Consider the following 22,665-nt stretch of genomic DNA (forward strand, 5'->3'; position numbering starts at 1 on the left):
TGAGTTCCTCTGATTGGTTGCCGCCGTCATTAGTGCCACTGCTGTTTAGGAACTACACATAGACAGGACATGGTGACAGCTAAGACTTTAAAGCCTATGTATTTTTCAAACAGCTTTTCAAACTGTTTTTCATGACAGAATTTTTTCAGCTCTATCATTAACTGCTGACAAGCTGACAGAATAAATACTCCAGCCTTTAAGAAGCCACCTAACGATTGGTCCCCTCCCCCGCCTCGTGCTTGCTGGGGAGGGGCGGCTCCAGGCCTGGGCAAGGCGGGGAGGGGGCCGGGAGAGGAGGAGAAGGCGCTCAAGGGGGACCCGCATGGCCCATGGCCCCTCTTCTTACCTCATCAGCTTGGGTGAGGAGCTTGGTGAGTTCCGCATGCCTCCGTTCCGTTGCTTTTTTTTGGGGGACAGTGTTGATGGCGGCTCATCTTCAACTGGAAATATAGGCAGCTCATGAGATTATGAACAGTTTGAGGGCAGACCGTGAAATACAGGCAAGCTATCAAAGGACACACACTCACGGCTCAGTCACTCACTAGGAATTCATGGCTGTCTTTTAGGACCCAGTGACAAAGACCAAATGCGTTAGTCAAAGAGGCCGGCTTCGAAAAGGTGAAACCATCACCCCTTAACTCTCCAGCCTTTGAACATGCACTTTAAACAGACTAAACCAGTTTGTAAAAGCCCTACCATAAGAAAGGAAAGAACACATGATTTATCTGTATATAAAATATATTACATATATGGGAACACTCAATCATTTTTCTTAGTTAATTTTAGTTACTTTGTTGAGTAATCGAATGGGTTTCCTCATAAGCAAAATCAGAAATAAAGTTGTATGGGAAATAGCAGCATAGTAGCCGCCAACCAGCTGATTCTACAAATAAACCAATGTAGCTGGTGCCTAATCCCTGCATGCCAGACGAAGAGCCTTGGAGAGAGGCAAGGATTTGAGGACTTGACAGCCAATGTTTCAATCAGTCAGGGCTGGGAACACTGATGCATGCTGGCTCAAGGATCCATAGCCCATCTCGGCTCTTGTCCCCGTACCTCCCTAGAGGGAGAGCATGTGGGGTTGTGCACAGAGGATCCTTTTTTAACTCATTAAGACTGGGCTGTGAGTTTGGAGAACCAGGCTGGAGAAGAGTACCCACATGAAGGAGGAGGTTGCCATTGAATGGTATCTCGGATGATGTGGTGGGGGCAGGGAGGGAGGGCAGCATAGGGGGTTGGAAACCAAAGGCTGTTTTCCAAATGTCTAAACCACACAGATCGCTAAGCAATATGAAGGTTCGCTCACAAACAACACAGCACACTCTACTGCTTTTGCCCAAAGACACCCGCTAATAAGCTTTATAGATGTATTAGCCTGCATCATGCTTCTTTTTAAGAGAACTGCTTGATAATTAGCAGATGCGCACCCAGCCTGTCACCCAAGGGCATCAGCGGCAAAAGTCTAGCCCTCCTCTCCCCACCCCCACAATTCAGGCTAAAGCTGTAATGTCAAGAAGGAAAAATAGGATCCTTGGATTCTTAGAGTTGACTGCAACACAGACTGGGAGGAAGCACCCTTGAAACTCAGAATGCACGGCCGTTACCTTAAAGCTAAGAAGAGAAATATTAGCAGTGATGACATCAAAAGAAGCTTGACATACGTTAATGGTGTACAAGTCTCGGGTTGGGGGACAATGCCACCTCAGCTACTCGAGAATGCCCAGGAAGACCCATATCAGGACATGCATTATATGGTACTTTCCTGAAAACCCTAAATAAATTTAGTGTTACCATACATGGTTCCAAGGGATCATAATAATCCAACTATCTTCCAAACCTGCTTCAGAGTGTCCCACTTCGTAGGTTCCCCTAATCCACTGTTAGTCTGGGGTCATCTATATTCTGGCTGACACGTGGAAAGGGAGCAAGAACGCGGTTTGAGGTGAGAGTGATTCCAGAAGGCAAGGAAGCACCTACAAATGCCCACAGCCCACTCACTCCAGCAGCTGCTCCCCCGCCCCATTCCCCCTGAGGCCCAGGCTCAGGCTGCGACCCTATCAGTCACTTAGGGCTCCAGGCAGGAACTATGTGGCTGGGAGGATATCGCATCTTATCAGAAATGAGTATCCACAGCAAATCACACAGAGACTAAACAGCACTTAAAAGATTAAAGGAAATAAATACAAGCCACATAAATGCTATTGAAAAAAATCACTTAGAGTTGATATGCATCTCTCGGCAAGCAAACAGGCACTCTGAGCTTGACCTGAATTCATCTTCCTTTCACAGGATAGGAGGCCAGGCATCCCAGGTTAATAATGGGGTAGAAAGGCAGTGAGAGAGGGAGAGAGAGATACAGAGAGAGAGGGGGAGGAACAGGGAGACAGAGAGAGAGAGAGAGAGAGAGACGTGTGTGTCTAAGTATACTTTGGCGTTTTCCGCATCTAAGGATGGGGTAGAAAGTCTTGCATTGATTCCACCCATAATACAAGGTTGCTTTTTAATATGGACCGCCTACAGTTGTTGTACTGTGTTCAGGGTGACGTCGATTCATTGAGTCACAGGACAGACTAAAATAATGTGTGCGTGTGAGTGGGTCTAGTGGGGGTGAGTGTCCTTGCTTCTCTATCACACAGGCCTCCTTAGGCTTGGAGTGACATATCCAAAAAGGTTCTTCACCTAATCTAAGCTACTATGACTTAGCTTCATTCAAGGACCCCAGATGTTACCATGGTTTTGTCCAATTTATACGCTGAGTCTATTTTAGTTAAGATCTGAACAGAAGTCACACTCATTGGCGTTTCTGTTGGATACCTCTGCTTAACTGTTGTTTCCCCATTGGCCCTGGACCTATAATAACCCACTTTGGTTAAGCGTGGGTTATCCTTGCACCTTGTCACTGTTTGTTTACCTGCAGCGATCTTCAAATGGAAGACATGTAAGTTACCCAGCTCCAGGGAGACACTTCGTTCTAGTGCTAAAATTATACCTCCTTCTACGCAAGGAAACTATTTATTTTCATTGCAACTCACAAAGATCATCCATCATAATCATGCTGCATTTAAACTGGGATTTGTTCTCTTAAATGAAACTCATGTTCAAAGGTTTCCTCCTGCACTCACAGGCGTAGAAATGCAGATCTGTTCCCTGAAGAAATGGGGTGGGGGGGGGGGAAATGTCTTCAGCTTAAATATATGAACGTTGGGTAATGGAGACCATTACATATGGCTTAGATCCCATGAGAGAAGTAGTGATAACTTCTTTCTCATAAGTAGGTTATAAACCATATTTAATTATTAGCCTTTCTATGGATTCTATCAATTTCTGCATATTTAAAGAAAGCAGACCTAGAAAAACTTTTAGTTAAGCTATAAAATATAATTTTCATTTCATGGCTTCTGCGACTACACGAAAGGAGTAAAAATTGAATTACAAAGGAGACTTAAATTTACTTACTTTCACGAGAGACAAACGTATTGAAGTAACTGGCCAGCACCTCCTGTCAATGCACATTTTCAGGCTCTTACTGAGACTGCGTTTTGGCTAATTTGGCTAATTACAATACACCTCTGTCTCCATCATTTTCACCTGCACCACACTGTGGACGATATGATCTCTGAAAGGAACCTGACTTGCCAGCTTCTTTAAAACACAAACAAGTTCAGGAATCTTACGTGGAATTTTTATAGGAGCTGAACTCCATCCAGTCTCCAAGTCCTCATAAAATTCAAGGGCTTGTTTTTGCACATCCCTAAGTATAACACTTAATGTGCTGTTGTAACTTCCCAGAGCTCACTTGTCTAATAGGCACTGAATCTAACAGTTTTACAGTTTGGGAAGACTCAGTGCTAGAAAAATGTCAGGCAAGTCTAATGAGGCTTCAGATCCCTTGGTTTGCGCTAGAGTTTAATTTAAAGTTACAATGATGTTTTAACATGTTTGCTTATACTTGACTAAAGAGGATTCATTATTTCAATGACATAACCTCCAGACAATGTTCTGGGAATTGATTTAAGATGTGGTGGTAATTCCAACAGCCTTAATGCAGAGTCGAACATCTGTAACAACATTTTACTCGACTCTTCATCGGCATTCTGTTTTCAAGCGAAAGCAAGGCAACATCTTCCAGAAACACTGGCCAGAACTCTGGGCTTATTTCAAGATGATCCTATATTTTACTAGATTATTTTTTTTTAAAACAGAAATCTCTTTTTTTATTGGCCTCGCCAGCTTGCAAACACTGTGTCAGGGTTACCAACGCCTCTTTGTGGGCCTTTTGAGTAAAATGGGGCCAGGATTCCACCTTTCAGCTTTCCCAAATAGCCCAGTGCTGACATGTGATGGATCTTATGCTCAGCTCCAGCCTGGGGCACATTCCTTCTTCCCTGTTTCCTCCACAGGGTTTAGGGGGATGAGGCCCTTTGACACTTAAAGGTGAATTTGTTGGCTGGAGTTAAAAAACAGTTCAAAGCAAATAAATTCGGAAATGCAATAAAAGGCAAACAACCCATAAACATGAGTCGACTGGCTATCTCCATTACGTTATGAATCACCACATCTGGAGAAACCCACATCTGCACACACTTAGCAGGTCATTAGTAATGTCATATTCACACTGGAATCACTCAGAGTGAGCGGCATGCAAAGTGGCTTGAACGCAAAGGCATCTAGCTAACAGGGCTTCCGACTAAAGTCTTGAGCAAGCTGCTAGTTTGAGGGCAGGGTCACTTTAATTGTTATTTATTGTTTTCTATGGCTTTTCTCTTTGGTCTTTTGCTGCCCAACAAGCTGAAGGCATGCTGAAACCAACAATAGTACATCTTTCTTCTTCAACTGAGCTCAGCAGGTTAAGCTAGAACACTAAGGGGTGCAGTTATTAAAATAAGGACGGGCTCCAGAACTCCTTCACCTGGCTCGGTCACAAGCCGAGAATTGTGAGTTGTGTCCTTGAACTCAAATGGGTCTTTGGGATAGCGCGATCTAGCTGCAACCTTGACTGCCAAACAATAACGAGAAAAAGAAAACGGAAATGAATCCTCTGCAAAATTTTTCGTTAGGAAAGTTCCAAACAAGTTTTAACATTGAATAGAATGATCGCTTTACATGAAAAGGGAAGTTTCTTCCTCACAGCTGAACTGCAGTTTTTCTTTTTCTTTTCTTTTACCCCGATGGCTTCTTGAAATGCTTTTTGCTGGGTTTTTGTCATCAACGTCAGAAAGGATAATATGTCAGAACAATATTGTTTGTGAAATAATTTCCAAAAACCTACAGAGGACCCTTCTCCCCTATGACATAATACACAGACACCAAAAACTCAGTTTAGCCGCAAGGCCAGACCCATTATTTCCTGAAGTCTGCTAGAATGCATCCTACTGACTAATCATTATATTGCAAGTTATCAATCTTCAATGTTAAAGTGTCATTTTCATCCCACACCGCAGGTTTGGTCACTTGGCCATGATTGCTGCCTAATTTGTATTAAATGCCATAGGTTTGCAACTCCTAAGAAGGAAGGATGTGTAGCATCTCTTTGTGTCATGAGTGAGGAAAAAAAAAAAAAAGTGGGTGTGTGTTTTCCATCTTTCAAGATACAAATCTTGTTTTACTAAAACTGAGATTCGATCAAAAAGAATGAGATCCTGCCATTTGCAACAATGTGGATTGAACTTGAGTGTATTATGTTTAGCAAAATAAGTCAGAGAAGGACAAACATCATATGATTTCACTCATATGTGGAATTTAAAAAACAAAGCAGACGAACATAGGGGAAGGGAAAGAAAACTAAGAGAAAAATAGAGAGGGAGACAAAACATAAGTTTGTTCTCTCTGAAACAGAACAAACTGAGGGTTGCTGGAGGGAAGTGGGTGGGGGATGGACTAGATGGGTGATGTGCAGTAAGGAGGGCACTTGTTAGGATGAGCACTGGGTGTTATACGTAAGTGATGAATTGCTGGGTTTTACTCCTGAAACCAATACTACACTGTATGTTGACTAACTTGAATTTAAATAAAGTTTTCTAAGAAAAGGAAAATAGGAAATTTTGCTTCTGGTATGTGTCTAATTTTGAGGATGGGGTAGAGATGGGAGAGAGACGTATAGAGGCTGGCAAAAAAGTGTTTAGAGGACTTAAAGTGTATATTTTATTTTAGTTTTTTTAATATTTATTTATTTTTGAGAGAGACAGACAGATGGTGAGCAGGGGAGGGGCAGAGAGAGAAACAGAGGCACAGAATCCAAGGCAGGCTCCAGGCTATGAGATGTCAGCACAGAGCCCAACGCGGGGCTTGAACCCATGAGCTGTGAGACCTGAGCCAAAGTCGGACACTTAACTACTGAGCTACCCAGGCACCCCTTAAAGTGTGTATTTTAAATTTAAGACTGTTTACAATGAAAGTAAACATTTGGCACAGGTAAAAAATGAACTAAAATAAAACTAGGGTAAGGAGAGAGGGTAAAATTGCCAGACTAGGGATGTTAACAGTGTGCTTCCTACTTTCTGTATGTTTACCAAACTTTCTCCCCAAGAAAAATCATGTTAAGTCACAGTAATACCGTAATTTCCCAACAGGTAATTCACAATGGACAAAACTCCTAAACTGACCCAACCTCTCTCTAATATGATGGAAAGGCTTAGCCTTTCCCCAGAAAATCTGGGCTAGTTAACTTTCAAGGTCTTATAATGTGGCCACGAAAGAGCAATCCACAGAATGGCCCCTGCTTCCCGGAAGGATGTCTCCTGTCTTGTAATCATAGACTACCAGAACCCTGGCTGCCCGTCACACAAAACAGACAGGTGAGAAGGTGCAGATGCTTCCAGAAGCAATGAAGGAAAACAACAAGAACAACAAATGCCAGATAAATAATCCACACTGCAAGTTTGGTTTTATAATTGCTGTATAGGAGCACTTGACTGTTGGTTCAGGATGAATCCCATAAGTGGGAAATGTCATGTGCCCATCAGTGAGATTGAGCCACTAAGGAGGCTAGGACACAGTGAGGCAGGCATCAGAGCCAAGTTCTATGCCTAGAGGGTCATAAGCAGGTCATGAACATGGGGAAGTTATAGTGGGTGATATCCTTGGAATGAGGGCTTCTGGTCTGAAAACCTTGGGATAACATTCATTCCCCCCAGAAAACTGAACATTTTGCAGTATTATTGATAAGACCAATCCATAAACCTATATTTTGAAAGATCATGGGGAATATTGATACACAGATGAAATACAAAAGGATGAAGGACACTGTCTCTCAAAAGCAACGCCAACAATAATATTTCCAACACATAACATATGTAATTCCCTATAATTGAACAATCACTTTATCATTTACATTATCAGGCAGGATAATTTCACAACTTCTAGTCGAGGAATAGGAAATAACATTTATTTGGAAAATCTAGAGGATGTGGGTTGAAAATAACACTAACCTGTCATTATGTAAAATGAGGATGGAAAGTATCTCCAAGTGGCCCTGCAGCCCCAGCACAGGCACAGGAGCACCTGCCCCCAGGTAGGCCGAGGGGGGCAGGGAGGGGAGGTTTGTTGGAGCTTTTTCGTTTCTGGCTTTTGTAGAGCTAATAGGAGGATGGGGAGGGAGATTTTAAGGAACAATAGGTTATGTAGAAGCTAATCACAGGGTGTATTTCTGGCTCTATTCACTGCCTGGGAAACCTGAATTGTGTAAGTTTGAGTCCATCAACACAGAGTAATGAAAGAATTCAGCTCCTACATGGGAGAGAGGAAAAATACTATATAAATATACTAACAGAACCCACATGACCTGGATTGCAATGTTCTCTACGGAAACACTGCAGACCTAATGGATCCTCGAAAATCAAACAGGGTGGATTAGATGTTACCTCCCGAACCCATGCCCCCCTTCCCACATCAAACCATAAGCCTCATGTTCTATATGCATCCTGGTAGGAGTCCAACATTCATCAAAATGCCTTGTATCTAGAATCTCAGCTCGTATATCTTCGCTAAAAACTTGACCTGCTGTAATAACCTGCCCAATGCTCTGCTCTGCTCGGCATTTGGTAGAAAATTCCTTTTGGAGATCTGGTTGCCTTTGGCTCTTTCTTTTTTTCGCTTGGAACAGATTGTTTCTATTGTCTCAAGAGCAAAGAAAAGTCTCAAACGAAGACTAGATATTAGCTTCTCAGAGATAAAACACAAAGGTAAACAATGGAATTCTAAGCGCAAATACATGACTAGAATGAGAAATGCAAGAAATTCCTTGAATTAATGCTATGGAGTTTGGAGATCGGGAAGGTAGTAAAAGATGGAAGATAACTTTTACTTTGAATCAAACTGTGAAAAAAATATACAGGAGTCCAACAAAACAGCCCCTTCTCAACTTTCCTTTCCTTCTTTCCCTATTCTTTACTCTAACACCAATGAGATGCTCATGGCTTTGAAGCCAAAGGGTGTATCTGACTCCTTTCTGTAGCCCTGGCATGTGCAGTAACTGTTGGTGGGAGACAAGTTTCAGAGTAAGGATGAGACTTGCCAAATGCCCGGCATCAAGAGCTGCTTTCTTCTTATATTTCTCGAGTTCCAGGGTCAGCAAACTATATTCTGGAACACGTTTTTGTATAGTCCATAAGCTACAAATGTTTTTACATTTTTGAATGGTTGGGGGACAATCTATGAAGAACGATATTTTGTAACACATTAAAATGATAGGACACTCCAATTTCAATGGCTATAAATACAGTTTTGTTGGAGCATGGCCACATTCATTGACCTACTGTCTATGGCTGTTTTCACTGTACAACACAGTTGAGAAGTTGCAGTAGAGATCTAGTGGCCCGCCAAGGCTGAGATGTTTACTAGCCAGCCCTTGATAGAAAAAGTTTGCTGATCTCTGCTCTCATTACTCTTCTCACATTTTCCTAGCTGTCCGGTTTCCAAAAATGACAATGTGTTTCCCCATATGCCACGATGGCCAGACAACAAAAGGAACACACATGGAGCCCACTTCAAGTGCACAGATTTGGGGAAGTCGGGAGGGGCAGAGGTAGTTTAGTAGTTCGAAGGTCCCTGCTATCCAACCTGCTAGGGGTCTGGCAGGTCCCGTTGCATTTGGGGAAACCAGTCAGGTGAGTTTCCCATTTTCCAACTCAAGCGAAGTCAGATTCATCTACCCTGCACTTTGAGAATCCACATCGACCATGAGCAATTCCTTGAAGCTGTCAGTATGTGCTGCAAATCCACCCTGAGAGAGCCCGCACAAGACAACAGATTAACCATTAGACTAGATATGTTGAAAATATACAGCTTCAACCTTTCCCCAGCTAGCTCAGAGCGATATATAGATGATTATTTCAACCGTCAGCTGCCGCATAGATTTAAACCCCTGCACAATAACTCCTGGATTCATCTGCCCCTTGTCAAACTTGCACGGCTTTAGTTGGAGGATACATGGTGTGGCAGTTTCACTGTGAATCCAGAATGATCCAGACGGCTGCTGTCTCTTTGTTAACAGGAAGCCAAACTGATGAGTTTGTAATGCATTTCTTATCAAAGGTAGTTTCAGAAAAGAAAATGTGCCCCATCAGTTTGGTTAGAATTTCACATATAGTAGATTATGGGCTTAATCAGAACATCTCTGTTATTTTCATGAGGAAATAGATAATTCTGTATCCATCCCATTAAAATCACTTTATACTGATGAATTATGTATTTATAAATTTATAATTATCTTTGATTTTTTCCCCTCCTTTCAGGATACTTAATAAAATCATCAGCTAGATCCCAGAAAACAATGGTACTTCATAGACACAAGCATGGTAATATATTTTTTTTAAGTTAATGCCGATCTTTTTGAGCTGTGTGTCTAAAATGATCATAGTGAATAAAGGGATTGTAATTTTCAACTCGTATGTTTAACAAAGACAAAATGGACTGTAATGGAATTTATGGAGCCTGTAAAGGAACTCTTTCTCTAATATGGTTTATTATCAAATAGATTTGGATTTACTGTAGGATAAATCAGGCCCCACTGAAATGTATCTAGAGAAAATGACTATAAGGTCCTGAACACTGCTCCTGGCACATGGAAAGTGCTGCCATTTTTTGTTGTGCTTATTCAGTATGTAAAAGCCAGCATTAAAATTGTTATCTATCCCACCTTTATTTAAAATTCTGACATTTTATTCACCATGGATTTTTTGCACTTTGATTTAAAAAAAAATATTGCATGGAACTATCACTTATCTTGATTACTGAGAGTTTTGGTGCCATCTTAAATTTGGTGCCCAAGGCAAGTACCTCACTCTCTTTCCTCAAACCCTGGCCCTGCCCTGCCCATTTCTCAAGAGTGTTCTCAAGAACCTGCTGGGTCTGCCCACCCTGCCTGTCATTACAAAGACGTTATGTTAGTTAGTATCTGCATGTGTGTCTACACACTCTCTTGTTCAGAACTGGGCAAGGCAGATATAAAACCAGAGTTATTCTTTTGATCACTTCATGCTGTTTGCATGAGATTGTTAAGGGAGACCCTTGCAAGAAAGGTTTCCTTGTGGATTTACAAATTGTCAGACATCCAAAGGAGTGGAGAAAAGATCATACTGCCTCAGGAATCTGAGATTTGCCACCTGCCTGGGGTGAGAAACAGAACAGAGAGAAAGGGTCAGGTCTCTCATGGACTTAATTTCACACTTCACATCAACTTCTTCTGGTTAACACAATGTTGATTTACATTTCTACTTTGGGGTAAAAGTTTTTGTTTGCTTATATGTTTTGACTCAGATGTTACCTCCCTTCTCTTTTAGTGTTTCTTCCCCCTAAACAGCTTCAAGCAAATATGACTGACCAAAAATGTCCATCATATTTTCATCGTACTATTTATGTTTTAAAAATTAATGTTTGCCCCAATAATTCTACTTGAAGACCAGCCTAGTGTCTAATGGTGGGTATGTGAAACTGTTTTCTAAACCATAAGATGTTATGCAGATTAGGACCATCATTATTATTAATATCACTATTATTTCTGGTTCACCCATAAACACCATATCTTCCATTGAGGTGGTTGTGACAAGAGCCACCTAGAATTCTAATATGTATTCCAGATGGTTGCACTGATACTTTCTCTGAAGCTCAGATAAAGGTAAAATGCATGGGTTTTTAGTGCAAGCTAGGTACCCTCCATGGCCCAATGAAGAATGTTCTGCCAGAACACTTTAGAAATACTGTATGTTTTTAACCTTGGGAGGTAAGGACCAGTCTGGATTGTGATTTTACGCTAAACACAGCATTTAGTATATTTCTTAAGGGCATAGTCACCTTCTAAAGATGCTCTTGAACTACAAAATCATTATCTGTACTCTACTATAATTTATCCTCAGACATATCCTGTGCAACATTTTAAAATGCTAGTGCATGGGCCCCTTTTCCGGTCAACACAGAAAACAAGATGTAGGATGCAGGAGTAGGGTTTGAAGGGATTTAGAGATATTCTGGTCTCATTCTCTTTGGGCTCAAGACTACAGTAATATGCAGACCCAGAACCAGGGCCCAGGTCTGCTGACTTCTAATCCAGACCAATTGCTGTCAGAATTCCGCTTACAAGAGTAGTATGAGGTTACAAGTTTCTAGAGTCAGGCCACATGCCTAAGTCCCACCTGTGACCCTCATTACTGTTCTGATCTCAGACAAGTTACTCAACACTGCAATGTCACAAGATCAGCTATTATCTCTGCTGGACAGAGGTGGACACCAGGATTTAGAGAGGCTATAGAGTTAAAAGAGATTATCAGGGCCACATGCTAACAGCCTGAGGACCAAATCCTGTCCCGATGTGCTCTGCCTAGCACTGCTGCTCCACGGGATTTTATGTGTAGGGCAATCTTTAAGTCTGAAGACTGTCCATAAAAATATGCATTTCTAATGTCTGTTTGAACAGCTTGCAGAAGACTGGGCTCCCATTCCAGAAGGGTAAGTGTCTCATGGGGTATGGGCTCACCAGTTAGTCAAACACCCGAGTGCTGCCTACTGTACCCCACCTACCTGGCAGGCACCCTTCTTTGACATCTCTGGCCCTGGCTCCAGTGACACTCAAGTGCACCATCCCTGCGAGAAGGATTACAAGGTATGGGAAATCCTTCTACATATGTCAACTCGTATCGGGCTGCAAGAAGAGAAAGAGCTAACACAGAGGCCTTGCAGCCACACTCTGGGGCTGAACCCAGGTATTGGCAAATTACCTAACTTCAATTTTCTCACCTGTAAAATGGGAATCCTCAGAGTACCGTCCTCACAGGGTTGTTGTGACAATGGATTGGAAATCTAAGAAGTGCTTAGAAGAGTTCCTGGCAAGGTCTGGATAAATGCTACCCTTCATTGTTATTGTGGCTTTGAGTAATCAAAGTAATTAGAGCTCTTGGCCATTGGGTCCTTCTCTGCAATGCCAACCTGCTCTCTTTTGACTTTGTTCTGCTCAGATGGGTTCATGCTCTCTCCTCTGCCCCGAGTAACTGATCTGGTATCTGAGCACTACAACAGGGTGAGATTCAACACCCCCTCCCCATCCTCTGCTTTTGTTTGACTACCACCTTTGTCCTATATTTCGCATGGCCCCAAGGAATGGCTCAGGTCAAAATAATTAGGCTATGCCAAGTGTCATAAAAACAAAAAGCCAGAAAATGTTTAAATGGGCCACAATTGGAGAAGGCTGGGACCATTCAGAGCAATAACAAATGAAAATCAGATGGAAACATGGAGAAACCCTACTGTTCCCTCTAAATTACAGGAAATTCTTGCTGATTGTGAGGGACTCTATCCCTTGGATTTCAAGTGGGAGGTCATGGGATGGAAGCATGCATGTGGGCAATGGTGCAGGTCAGAAGAATGGTGGGGCAGAGGGGCAGTGACTCTTCCACTATTCCTTCCCACAGGTCTTCTTTCCATATACCTACTCTGTCCACCCTTCAAGAAACAGGTTAGCCTGCCTCCTCCAGGAAGTCCTCCTAGGCAAGTGTAACAAGATAGAATCCCTCCTTTCTTTACAAACCCCTTGGCATTTCTCATCCCACACCCCTCTGACATCTCCTTATTTATTTTTTTTGCATTACAATTGGTTTTCCATTTCAATATATCCTATTCCCCAACTAGACGTATACACTCCTTTACTATAGTTTACAAACCTCTGAATGTCTCATAGTCCTGGGCCCCTGGTAAGGTTCCTAATAAATAGCTCCCAGTTGCCAGAGCAGTAAGTGTTGCAGAGGGAAGAAGCACAAAGCGGAGGCCAAGTTCATCCGGGCTTGGATCAAAGGTGTGGCCTTGGAAAGACACTTCCCCTCCTGAAGGACTGGTGTTCACTAAGCACAAGGGCCTCTTCAGCTCAAATCTGCAATGGTTCTGGGCTCCATGCTCTCTTATGTCAATTGACAGATACTACAGGAGCCAGCCATGGTCAGAAGGCCTCATAACTCTCCAGCCCCAAATAATTATCCAGCATTTCCTCCCAGACTCAATCCTAAAGCACTACAGAATCAGAAAACAGAATTCCTGCTCCAAGAAAAGTGGCCTAGCTCAGTGGCTTTCAACACTGCCTTTCAATAAAATGACCTGGAAAACTTTATAGAGCACACATGTTTGAGTCCCACCTCACACCCTATTCAACAAAAATCGTGAGGGCAGAGGCTGAGGCTGGGCATTGCTTTTGCTTTTTCTTGTTTTAAAGATGCATAGTAGGAGAGAACCACAAGCCCAGCTGGAGAGATGATACAGCTGCAATATATATATATATATATATATATATATATATACACACACACACATATATGTATATATATGTATATATGTATATATATATATATAGCTGCAACATGTTTTATATATATATATATAATGAAATGTACATGAAATAATTTACATAGATTACATGAAACAACACTACAAAGGTGCTGCATGATAAGGTCAGATGAGGGCTAAAAGAAATGCCTCATATGGTAAATGCTAGAAGGTGTAGGGTAGTCAAGAAAAAAAAATAAAAGTCAGGCTTGAAACAAGGGTTGGATGTACAGAGATGTTAGCCTCGTTGAGCTACATATCCTCAGAACCAAACATGGGCCCTGGAACACTGAGGCCACCAAAGCCACCATGCTGAAGAAAGGGTGGGCAGCAGCCCAGGGTGTGAAGGGCATGCTACATGGAGGGGACAGCTTGAACAAAGGCAAGAAGATGGGAGGGCACTAAGCTAGGGAACTATAGGAAAATCCATTTGGCTAAAGCAGGCAGATCTATTTGATGGTACAGTTGGGAGCATAAGGGACAAGATAGTGTATGGCTTTAAATTCCCAAAGACAAAATTATGAATATTAGATACTAATCTGAATCCTCTGAAAGTTACTTTTCCTTCAATTTAAGTACTCAAATTCAAAGAGGGAGGCCGGTGGTTTACATCTAGGCAGAGTCTATCAAAAACCCTTCACTCAGCTTACTTTCTTTCTGCCCACTTCCAAATTATAAGGGTCCAAAAATAAGATACACACGTGTGTGCATAAAACTAAACAGGAGAAAGAGGCTCCTGGCAGTGGTCCAGTTCCCTTGGAGGTCTCGTTTTTTACTCTGGAGAGTGTATCTGAGAGCAAAATAAAGTTATTTATGGCCTTGGAAAGGGGGTCCTATGAAACTCACAAGGCTGCTCCCTCAGAGCCTGGCCAGGTAAATCTGACCTTGACTCTGGGACGGTATTTCCTGTCTTTACTGGAGATGATCCTGTCCCATTTAAAAAGAACTGGAAAGAAAATTATCAGGGTTTGACTTCAACAAGAAAACTGATTACAGTCCACAGTTTGAAAAACATTTTCAAGAAAACTAGTGATTTCAAGTGGATTCATTGAGAAAGAAAGGTTTCCCCCCCCTCTACTCCTTTGTTTCACTTAATCAATAACACTTCAGCATTTTCTCTGTCAAAAGCATAGAAGTGAATAAAAGAAGAATGTACATTATGTTATCTGGATCCTTGACCTGCACCCCTTAGGCCAGAATGCCAAAAGAAATTTACAAACTCAAAAGAGAAAATTCTTGCGGTGCCTGGCTGGCTCAGTCGGTAGACTCTTGATCTTGGGGTCATGAGATCAGCCCCATTTTAGGGGTAGAAATTACTTAACAAAAAAAAGAGAGGGAGAAGATTCTTACTGGCAGTTCAAGATTAGTGGGTTTGAAATTTTAAATTAAAAAACAAGTCAATTACTTGCATTCAAAGTTCTTTGTAGTCTGATAGGTAGCACTTAATAATGAATAAGATGAAGACATAAATGAGTCGCCCTGGGATGTATTTTAATTCTCCCCTTCAGTAACCCCAATAAATCCATTGCCCCTCTGTAGGTCCATGTTTACACCCAAACACCCTGTATAAAAGAAATAGTGTAGGTTTAAAAAAAAAAAAAAGGAACAAAAACATAGTTTTGTTTTTAAAAAAATGAAAAATAGGCTATGTGTGGACAAAAGAACTCCCCAAAATAGCTTTCCTTATATGTTTGTTTTGCTTCATTGATGCCCAGATTAAAAGCTGATCAGCCTTTGTGTGGATAACTTTGTTTTAAAAAGACAACCCGAAAACCTCTGATCCTATATGTCAGAAATTTAGTTTTGTCCCAGTGAGAAAGCAACATTCTTTGGTTAACTTGGATTCTAAGTAATTCTTGATGAAAGGGCATCATGATAAAATTATCTCTATATAGTACATTAATCCAGTAACTAAGCCACGTTTGTAAAAATGACCCACCTTAGTCTGGTGTGGAATGAAGCCTAGGGAATTAATTTGTATAAATAAGTATTAAATAAAAATGGGGACTTGCCACATAACAATAATCAGATGGTGGAGGTAATCCAGTCTTAGGGGTAAGAATCTGGCATTGAGTAGTTACCTTTTAAAAATATAATAACATTTATTTAACTAGGATTTATTCCAAATGAGCCTTAAATCAAGCAAGTTGGATTTAAAGAAATCTTAGCAATTGAGAGGTGGTGTCTTAGTGGAGGTATATCTCCTCAATAAACAAACACACAAACTCAGTTTTAGAAATTCATTTTGGAGAAATAAAGGAGTATCTGGAAAAGGCAGAAAGTATGTGGGGGGTGCGGGGGGGGGGAGTACCTAGAATACATCCAGGTAGAGGGTTTCATTTCTAGAAAAGCAGCGCCACCTGCTGGTCAATTTGCATTTCAAGCCCCTCTGTGGTTTGCTGGCCATCATCTATCTTGCAATCTATGCATAAATATATAGCAGTATTTCTCAGCTGCTGTTATACATAAGAATTTTATTACCAGCCGGCAGATTTCTAACACACTGGTTGCAGTTTAATAATCCTCTATTACCTGAAGTATGGGTTATATAAAAACCTAGAATGTTAATTGTTGACAAACCAATTCTAATATGTAAAGCACTGTAAGTCACCCAGTAAATATCCAAATAAATCAAAAGGGATACCTCTTTTTTCTCTAACAACGTGTTATTAAACAACACAACTTGATCACTTACATAAAAATAATTTTCATGCATTTCAACGTGCTAAGAAATCAGGAAAAATGCATTATAATCTTACTAACTGAGAGCTTTCCCTTCATTTACAATTTAGAGGAAAATCTTTTTGCTGTGAATATTTTTTCCCTTTCTTTAAAAAAAATGTACCTAAAGCAAGGTGTCATTTAGGAAATTTTCTCATATAACAAAACCTGAGTTATAAATAACTAAGATTACATCTATAAAATGTTATATTTTTAAAATGGCAATAGAGAAGTCGTGGAAAATATAAGTCACTGATACAGTGAGCAGAGAAACACTACCTGTCATTTTTCAGAAAAAGATCACACAACCGTGATAGCAAAGGAACACAATAAAAGGAAGAAACAGGGATGTGATAGGTGACTCTGATTATATCTGCAAAGGAAACTGTGAAATAAATTAACACCCAACAAGCACCCACGAAGGCATATTGTTTTAGCTTCCCCGCAAGTGCTCGTTATACAGCAGAGAAGGCTGGTGATTTTGTAAGAACAGAAATAAGGTGTAGGCTGTGAAATCTGGTGGTGATAAGTAATGACCACACAACTTACAACTCTGATTTGATCTCTAACAGAAAAAAAAATAAAAATAAAAAAAAGTACTCTACGGGATAGATGTATGCAAGAGCGATCGTATTTTTCAGTTGAAACAAATAAACCCCAAATGGGATCAAAGGGCTCCAGCAAATGAAAAATGACAGTTCCTATGTTGCCCTGATTTGATCTCAAGCAAAACTACCATGCTGATAACATTCCGGAGGTTGGGAGGAAGGCAGGGCTTAGCTAAAGGATTTGGGCCCCATTTGGCCCAGATCCTCACACTAATCTCACTAATGAGAAAATCAACAAGAAGCAGAACTCGACTACTTATAAAGCAATTTAGGAAAGGTGATGATGGGAAGTATCAACACGACCAGACCTCAAAGATGGGTAGAGATCAAGACCATCACCAAGAAAAGAAATTCTGATAGAATTTGAAAGGAAAGAAGTGTCATCCCTCCCCACCCTCTGTTCCCCTCGTTTGCTCTCCAACATGCCTTCCGTCTTCCAGTAACACACTATCCGTGTCCGTGGTAGAAATGGAAAAGTCATAAGGCAATTTCGATAAGATAAGGGATGATGAGGCCACAGTCACGGGTGCTCTATGAGACAGGTCCTATTATTATCTCCATTTTACAGATGGGGAAACAAAGGGATAGAGAAGTTCTAATACTTGCCCAAAGTCCCACAGTAGTAAGGGAGGATGTCTATCCTGGGTTCCCTTAGACGAAATGAGAAGAATAAAGATTCATACATGTGTAAGCCATTACTCTTATTATAGCAATTGGCATGCACTGAGCATCCATTTGGTGAATATATCAAAACACGACTGCTCCAGTACTGATTTCCAAAGTCTGCAGAAAACACACAAATCCCACCGCTTCCCTCCCTTTCCCTGCTCTGAGGTTCCCCAGAATTTCAGGCCTTAATTGCCAAGGAGAATCACTTAGCTCATTGCACAGTGAGATGAATGGCTTGGGAATCCCCAGCGAGATAGCTGAGAAAAGACAGGAGATGTCTGACTATCGGACATCCATCTTTATCTTCATTGAGGATATCTGCGAAGGAATGGCCCTTCCAGCAACTAGCCTCTTGCACGTTTCATATCCATGTCCCAAGACTTCCAGGCCACGTGATCGTAGCCCCTTCCTCTACCCTCTGCATTCTTAGCAAGTTTCATTCTATCATTTTCACAGGGTCTCTCTACTCTGCAGGTCACCATACTTTCTTTTTCAGTAACACCTGTTTAGGGCTTTGGCTTTGAAGCATCACTGCTGGATGTGTTCTCTCAGTTGGATATGTTACAGGCCATATGTGGAAATTTACTCATCTGCACTGAAGAAATGGCCAGATAGACCTTGACAAAATGCAGAGAGCAATTCAAAGCCACTCAAAGGTAAGAGAATGCTTGGTGCAACCTGAGAGCTCTGCAAGCAATCTGGAAAGCTCTCTGCCCCCTCCTTGTCTCAAGCAGAATAAACAGAATAATGACACTTAATAGGAAATAGCCATGAGACACACTCAGCCTTTGGATACCTTGAGGTGGGAAGAATTCCCACTTGGGTGCTGTTGGATTCGATCTGCCTACCTTAAGTCAGAGTCAATGATTCTAATAGTCATGAGTGGACTTAAATGTTCCCCCACATTGGGGCAGATTGGTGCAGCCATGTGCAAATGGTCACAGCTCTCCGCAAACAGGTCCCTCTCCTCATATTGGCCCTACCCAAGGCATCAGTATTTTTGTGCCACCCTGACTCACAGGAAAATGATCAGTCTCACTGAATGCAAATGTCACAAGTCCTCAATTTTTGAGGAGAAATGCTCTACATACCCTTTGTATGGTGGTATCTCTCTCATTTGGCTCATTGGTGGATTTTTGCCTATTGTGATTCAATTCTGTCTAGATCTGTTTTAATCTGGATCTGATTTCATTGTTTCGAGATCTTCTTTCTCAATATTTAGTCTTCACAAAGAATATGGGATTGTACCTACTAGTTGATAATGTTCAAGGGTCATCAGTTATGTCCTTGATTTTCTTGCTACATTTCTTCCTTGTAATCTTCTTGTATCATATATATATATACCATATATATATATCATATATATATATATGATATATATATATATAAGGCAGTTTCAATAAAATAAGGGATATATATATATATATATATATATATATATATATGCTATAAAGTTGTTTAGAAATTTTTAGGGAACTCCATGGATCCATGTGATCCTGCTTCTAGCATACCATCTATTCCTTTAACTGATGGTTGAGAATCCTTTCATTTATTCATTCTTTTACTCATCAAATATTTACTCAACTGGAATCCTTCAGGCCATTTCCTACTCAGGTATTCTTGCCAACACCTGAAGCCCAGCCAATGATGCCAGCATGGCTGCATTTCTGACCTTGAAGGGAAGGAAGGCAGCCTCTATGTCCTTTCTTGACTGAGTGCAATCCAATAGGCCCCAGCCCAGAAAGATGCCATTGGCCAAAGTGGAGATCACTTTACTGCAAGCAGTCAGCTCCACTCCCAGAAGATGGCCCACATTCTGTGGCCTACAGATGCCCCTTTACACACTATTGGTGCATCTTGAGGGACTCCAGCTCCAGGAAGCACTCTTTCTCACTTTGCTTGGTCTCTCAGTGCAACTGACCATCCCTAATGTTGATCTGCTTCAGAAGCTTCCACTTTGAGTTTGCATAGGGTTTTTTCTAGGAATATTTGGAATATTCTCTGGGAGTATTTGCAGTATTCACCCTGTTATATTGAAGGGGATAGAATGGGGGGCCTTCAGGTTTACCAGAAGAGTTTCTTGATTGCTATTTCCCTTGTTTGTGGGAGGATAGCTCCTTCTGAGGATGACCAAGTGAGATGGTCAGAGAAGGAAGGTCTCTGAGTCTCCAGACCCTTCACCCAGTTTGTCTGAGCTGGACTCCAGAAGAATGTCTCCTCAGAACAAGAATCTATGGGCATGTCTAGAATCTCCCTCGAAACCAGGCACCATCTAGCCATTTACAAAAAGCTCCCTTTAATGCTGAGATTTTCAATGTGAGGTTCTGACAATGCTGGCCTTGTTTCTGCACATTTAGATTCCTCTTAGGAAAATGGTTGGCTGGGAAAGCAGAACCCTTGTAAGTAAATATGGGGATGAAGGATTCCCTGATTATCTAGGTAATTCAACATATTGGTTTGGGAGAACGCCTCTGAGAGAGGAAAACAACATACAGCCAATTGAGTGGGTACATTCTGCCTCATTCCACCCCCAAAGTTGGCATTCTCAGCATGCATGCCCCAGCACTGTCAGGAAACGTAGGACTCTAGTGCTTTTCTGTGTTGTTTTAATGACCTTTTTGGGGTCAATGGCGTGTACAAATCCTACAGCCAAGGATGGCCAATATACAGCCACGATGAAAAAAAGGTCTTGTGAACAGAGAAGAAAACTGTACCATGGTACTTAGAAATGCCACATGACTTCCCCAGATTTTTGTGGCAGCACTTCACAGGAAATGTGTTTTGTATTTCCACTGGAGTGGGGTAAGTGGTTGAAAACTACAGTGAATTTTCAGCGAATGGGATGTGAAGTACTTTATTATTGTTTTTCCTCCATAGATGTAAGGAGACATGCTGTCTCCCTGAGAAAGACACAGAGAGAAAAGTCTCATTGCCATACAAGGGATTTGAAAAATAATTTTCATGAGGTCAGGCTGAAGCTACCACTTGGAGCTTAAGCCAAGACCCTCGGGGCCGGTCACACGTCCCTGCTGGTGGTGCTCACTTGCTCTGTTTCTCTGCCCAGCCTGGGCCAATACCGTTCATGGCAGCAGTCCAGAGCTACCTGACTCTGTCCCCATCAACACACTCAAAAGACGTGAGCCCTAATGGAAATGGAGAGCATGGCAAGGGAGGAAGAAGAAATACGAAGTTAGAAAAGGAAAAGAGATGGAGATCCCCCAAGACTGGGGATAGTGGATGCAGCCTGGTAGGTCTCCAGTTCCAACCAAGGCTTTAGTAAATTCCCCTCCAACAGAAGAAAACTCCACTGAGTCCAAATAAGAATCATGACTGCTGGGTCATCTGGGGAGAATTAAACTCAAGAAATTTAACTAATGCAACTCAACTGCTTCAGAGTCATTAATTAAACGTTCTTTAAAAAGATTTTTAATTTCTTGGATCTGCATTTGGATAAGTGCTTCAGCTGCAGAGTCCTGGACGCTGTAGCTCTGGCCTTCCTTCCTAGGGCTTCTCAGAGCAGCTCTCCAGGTCTCCTCCGACCACAGCTTCCCCTCTGCTGGTCTTCCCCACCCTCAGGGGGAGTCTCCCAACTGTCTCATCAGGCTGGCCCCTGCTACTACACTTCTTAAAACAAAGTCTCTGTGGTCCTTTCCCAGATCAAACACTCTGAATGCTTTCTATTGTATTGCAGATTAAGAACAAAACCCCTTCAGGGCTCCTCCCCCAGGGAACAGGTCATAGACTCCAGCCAAACTGGGTGACCAGCTGTTCAACTATGTAAGTATCTGAGTAACTCAACTTACTCCACAGCCTGTGGAGGCACTCAGCTTGCTTTCGAATCCCAGCCCCACCTGCTGACTCAGGCAAGACCTGAGGCAAGTTATTGAACCTCTCTGTGCCTTAGTTGCCTCATCTGTAAACGGCACAGTTTATAGCCGCGTCGGTTTACAGCCACCTCAACCGCCAATAACAGTTACTATCTCGTGAAAAGGATTAAGTTAATATATATGAAGGACATAGTGTCTACAATGCAGAAAATGCTATGTGCTAGATTTAACAAGATATACACATGTATATATGTACACACACACACACACACACCCTGGCTGTGTTGGCAGAGCACCTTACACACTAAGAGCAGACCTTACACAAAGCCTAGTCTTAACGTGAATCTAAGTGAAGCTTTAGCCATTTCCTACCACTGCCACCTTAAGAAACCCTGGGTTCTGTGCAATGGAGGACAAATATAACAATAGATCTGCCTGGAGAGTGGACCTTTACTTGGATAAGACAAAAGCATCAACCTCTTCTCAAAAAGGGAGAAGAATTTTTCAGCACACCTTAGCAAGCTTCACCCTTCTCTCCTCACCGATAAGCCTGATCTGTTTATAATCTCCACATCCACTCCCCTCTGAAAATGGTTCCCCCTATGCTCATTGCTTCTAGGCTTAAACCTGAATCAAAGATCCCAAATGCTAAGATCTTTCCTATGAGCATGCAGGCAAATGTCTTGAATCTGTTGGGCCAGATGACAAACGTCCAGCTCAGATGAAGTGAAGCGATGGGCACCATCCAAGGAGGGGGAGTCCCAGGCGTGACTGAGACCAGGAGACCTGCACATCTAGGGCTTGTTTCCATCTGGATGGGACTCGAAGGCAGGGTGTGGTGGGGCCCCATGCTGCCGCCCCACAAGACTCTCTTCAGTGACTTAACACCATTATTGGTCTGATACTAATTTGAGACGATGCCCAATCGCATCACAACAAATTAACTGCAGACACGCGATGGCAATCAACTCAGGGGCCTATCCTGAACACCGGCTGGGGGATTCCCTGTCTCCACGAGCCGCACGCTCCCACAGATGTTT

General features: G+C 41.9%; 1 protein-coding gene across 7 annotated transcripts in view; it reads right to left on the reverse strand.

Moving 5' to 3' along the window:
* The window catches only part of KCNMA1 (potassium calcium-activated channel subfamily M alpha 1), a 726,630-nt gene that overhangs the window by 91,182 nt on the left and 612,783 nt on the right, over nt 1-22,665 (reverse strand). For all 7 annotated transcript variants that reach the window (XM_042961232.1, XM_042961231.1, XM_042961233.1 and 4 more), the window contains one exon: nt 347-440. In XM_042961232.1, coding sequence (XP_042817166.1) covers nt 347-440 — 94 coding nt within the window. The remainder of the gene's footprint in view (nt 1-346; nt 441-22,665) is intronic.

Source organism: Panthera tigris, chromosome D2, assembly GCF_018350195.1.
Source record: "Panthera tigris isolate Pti1 chromosome D2, P.tigris_Pti1_mat1.1, whole genome shotgun sequence".
NCBI lineage: Eukaryota > Metazoa > Chordata > Mammalia > Carnivora > Felidae > Panthera > Panthera tigris.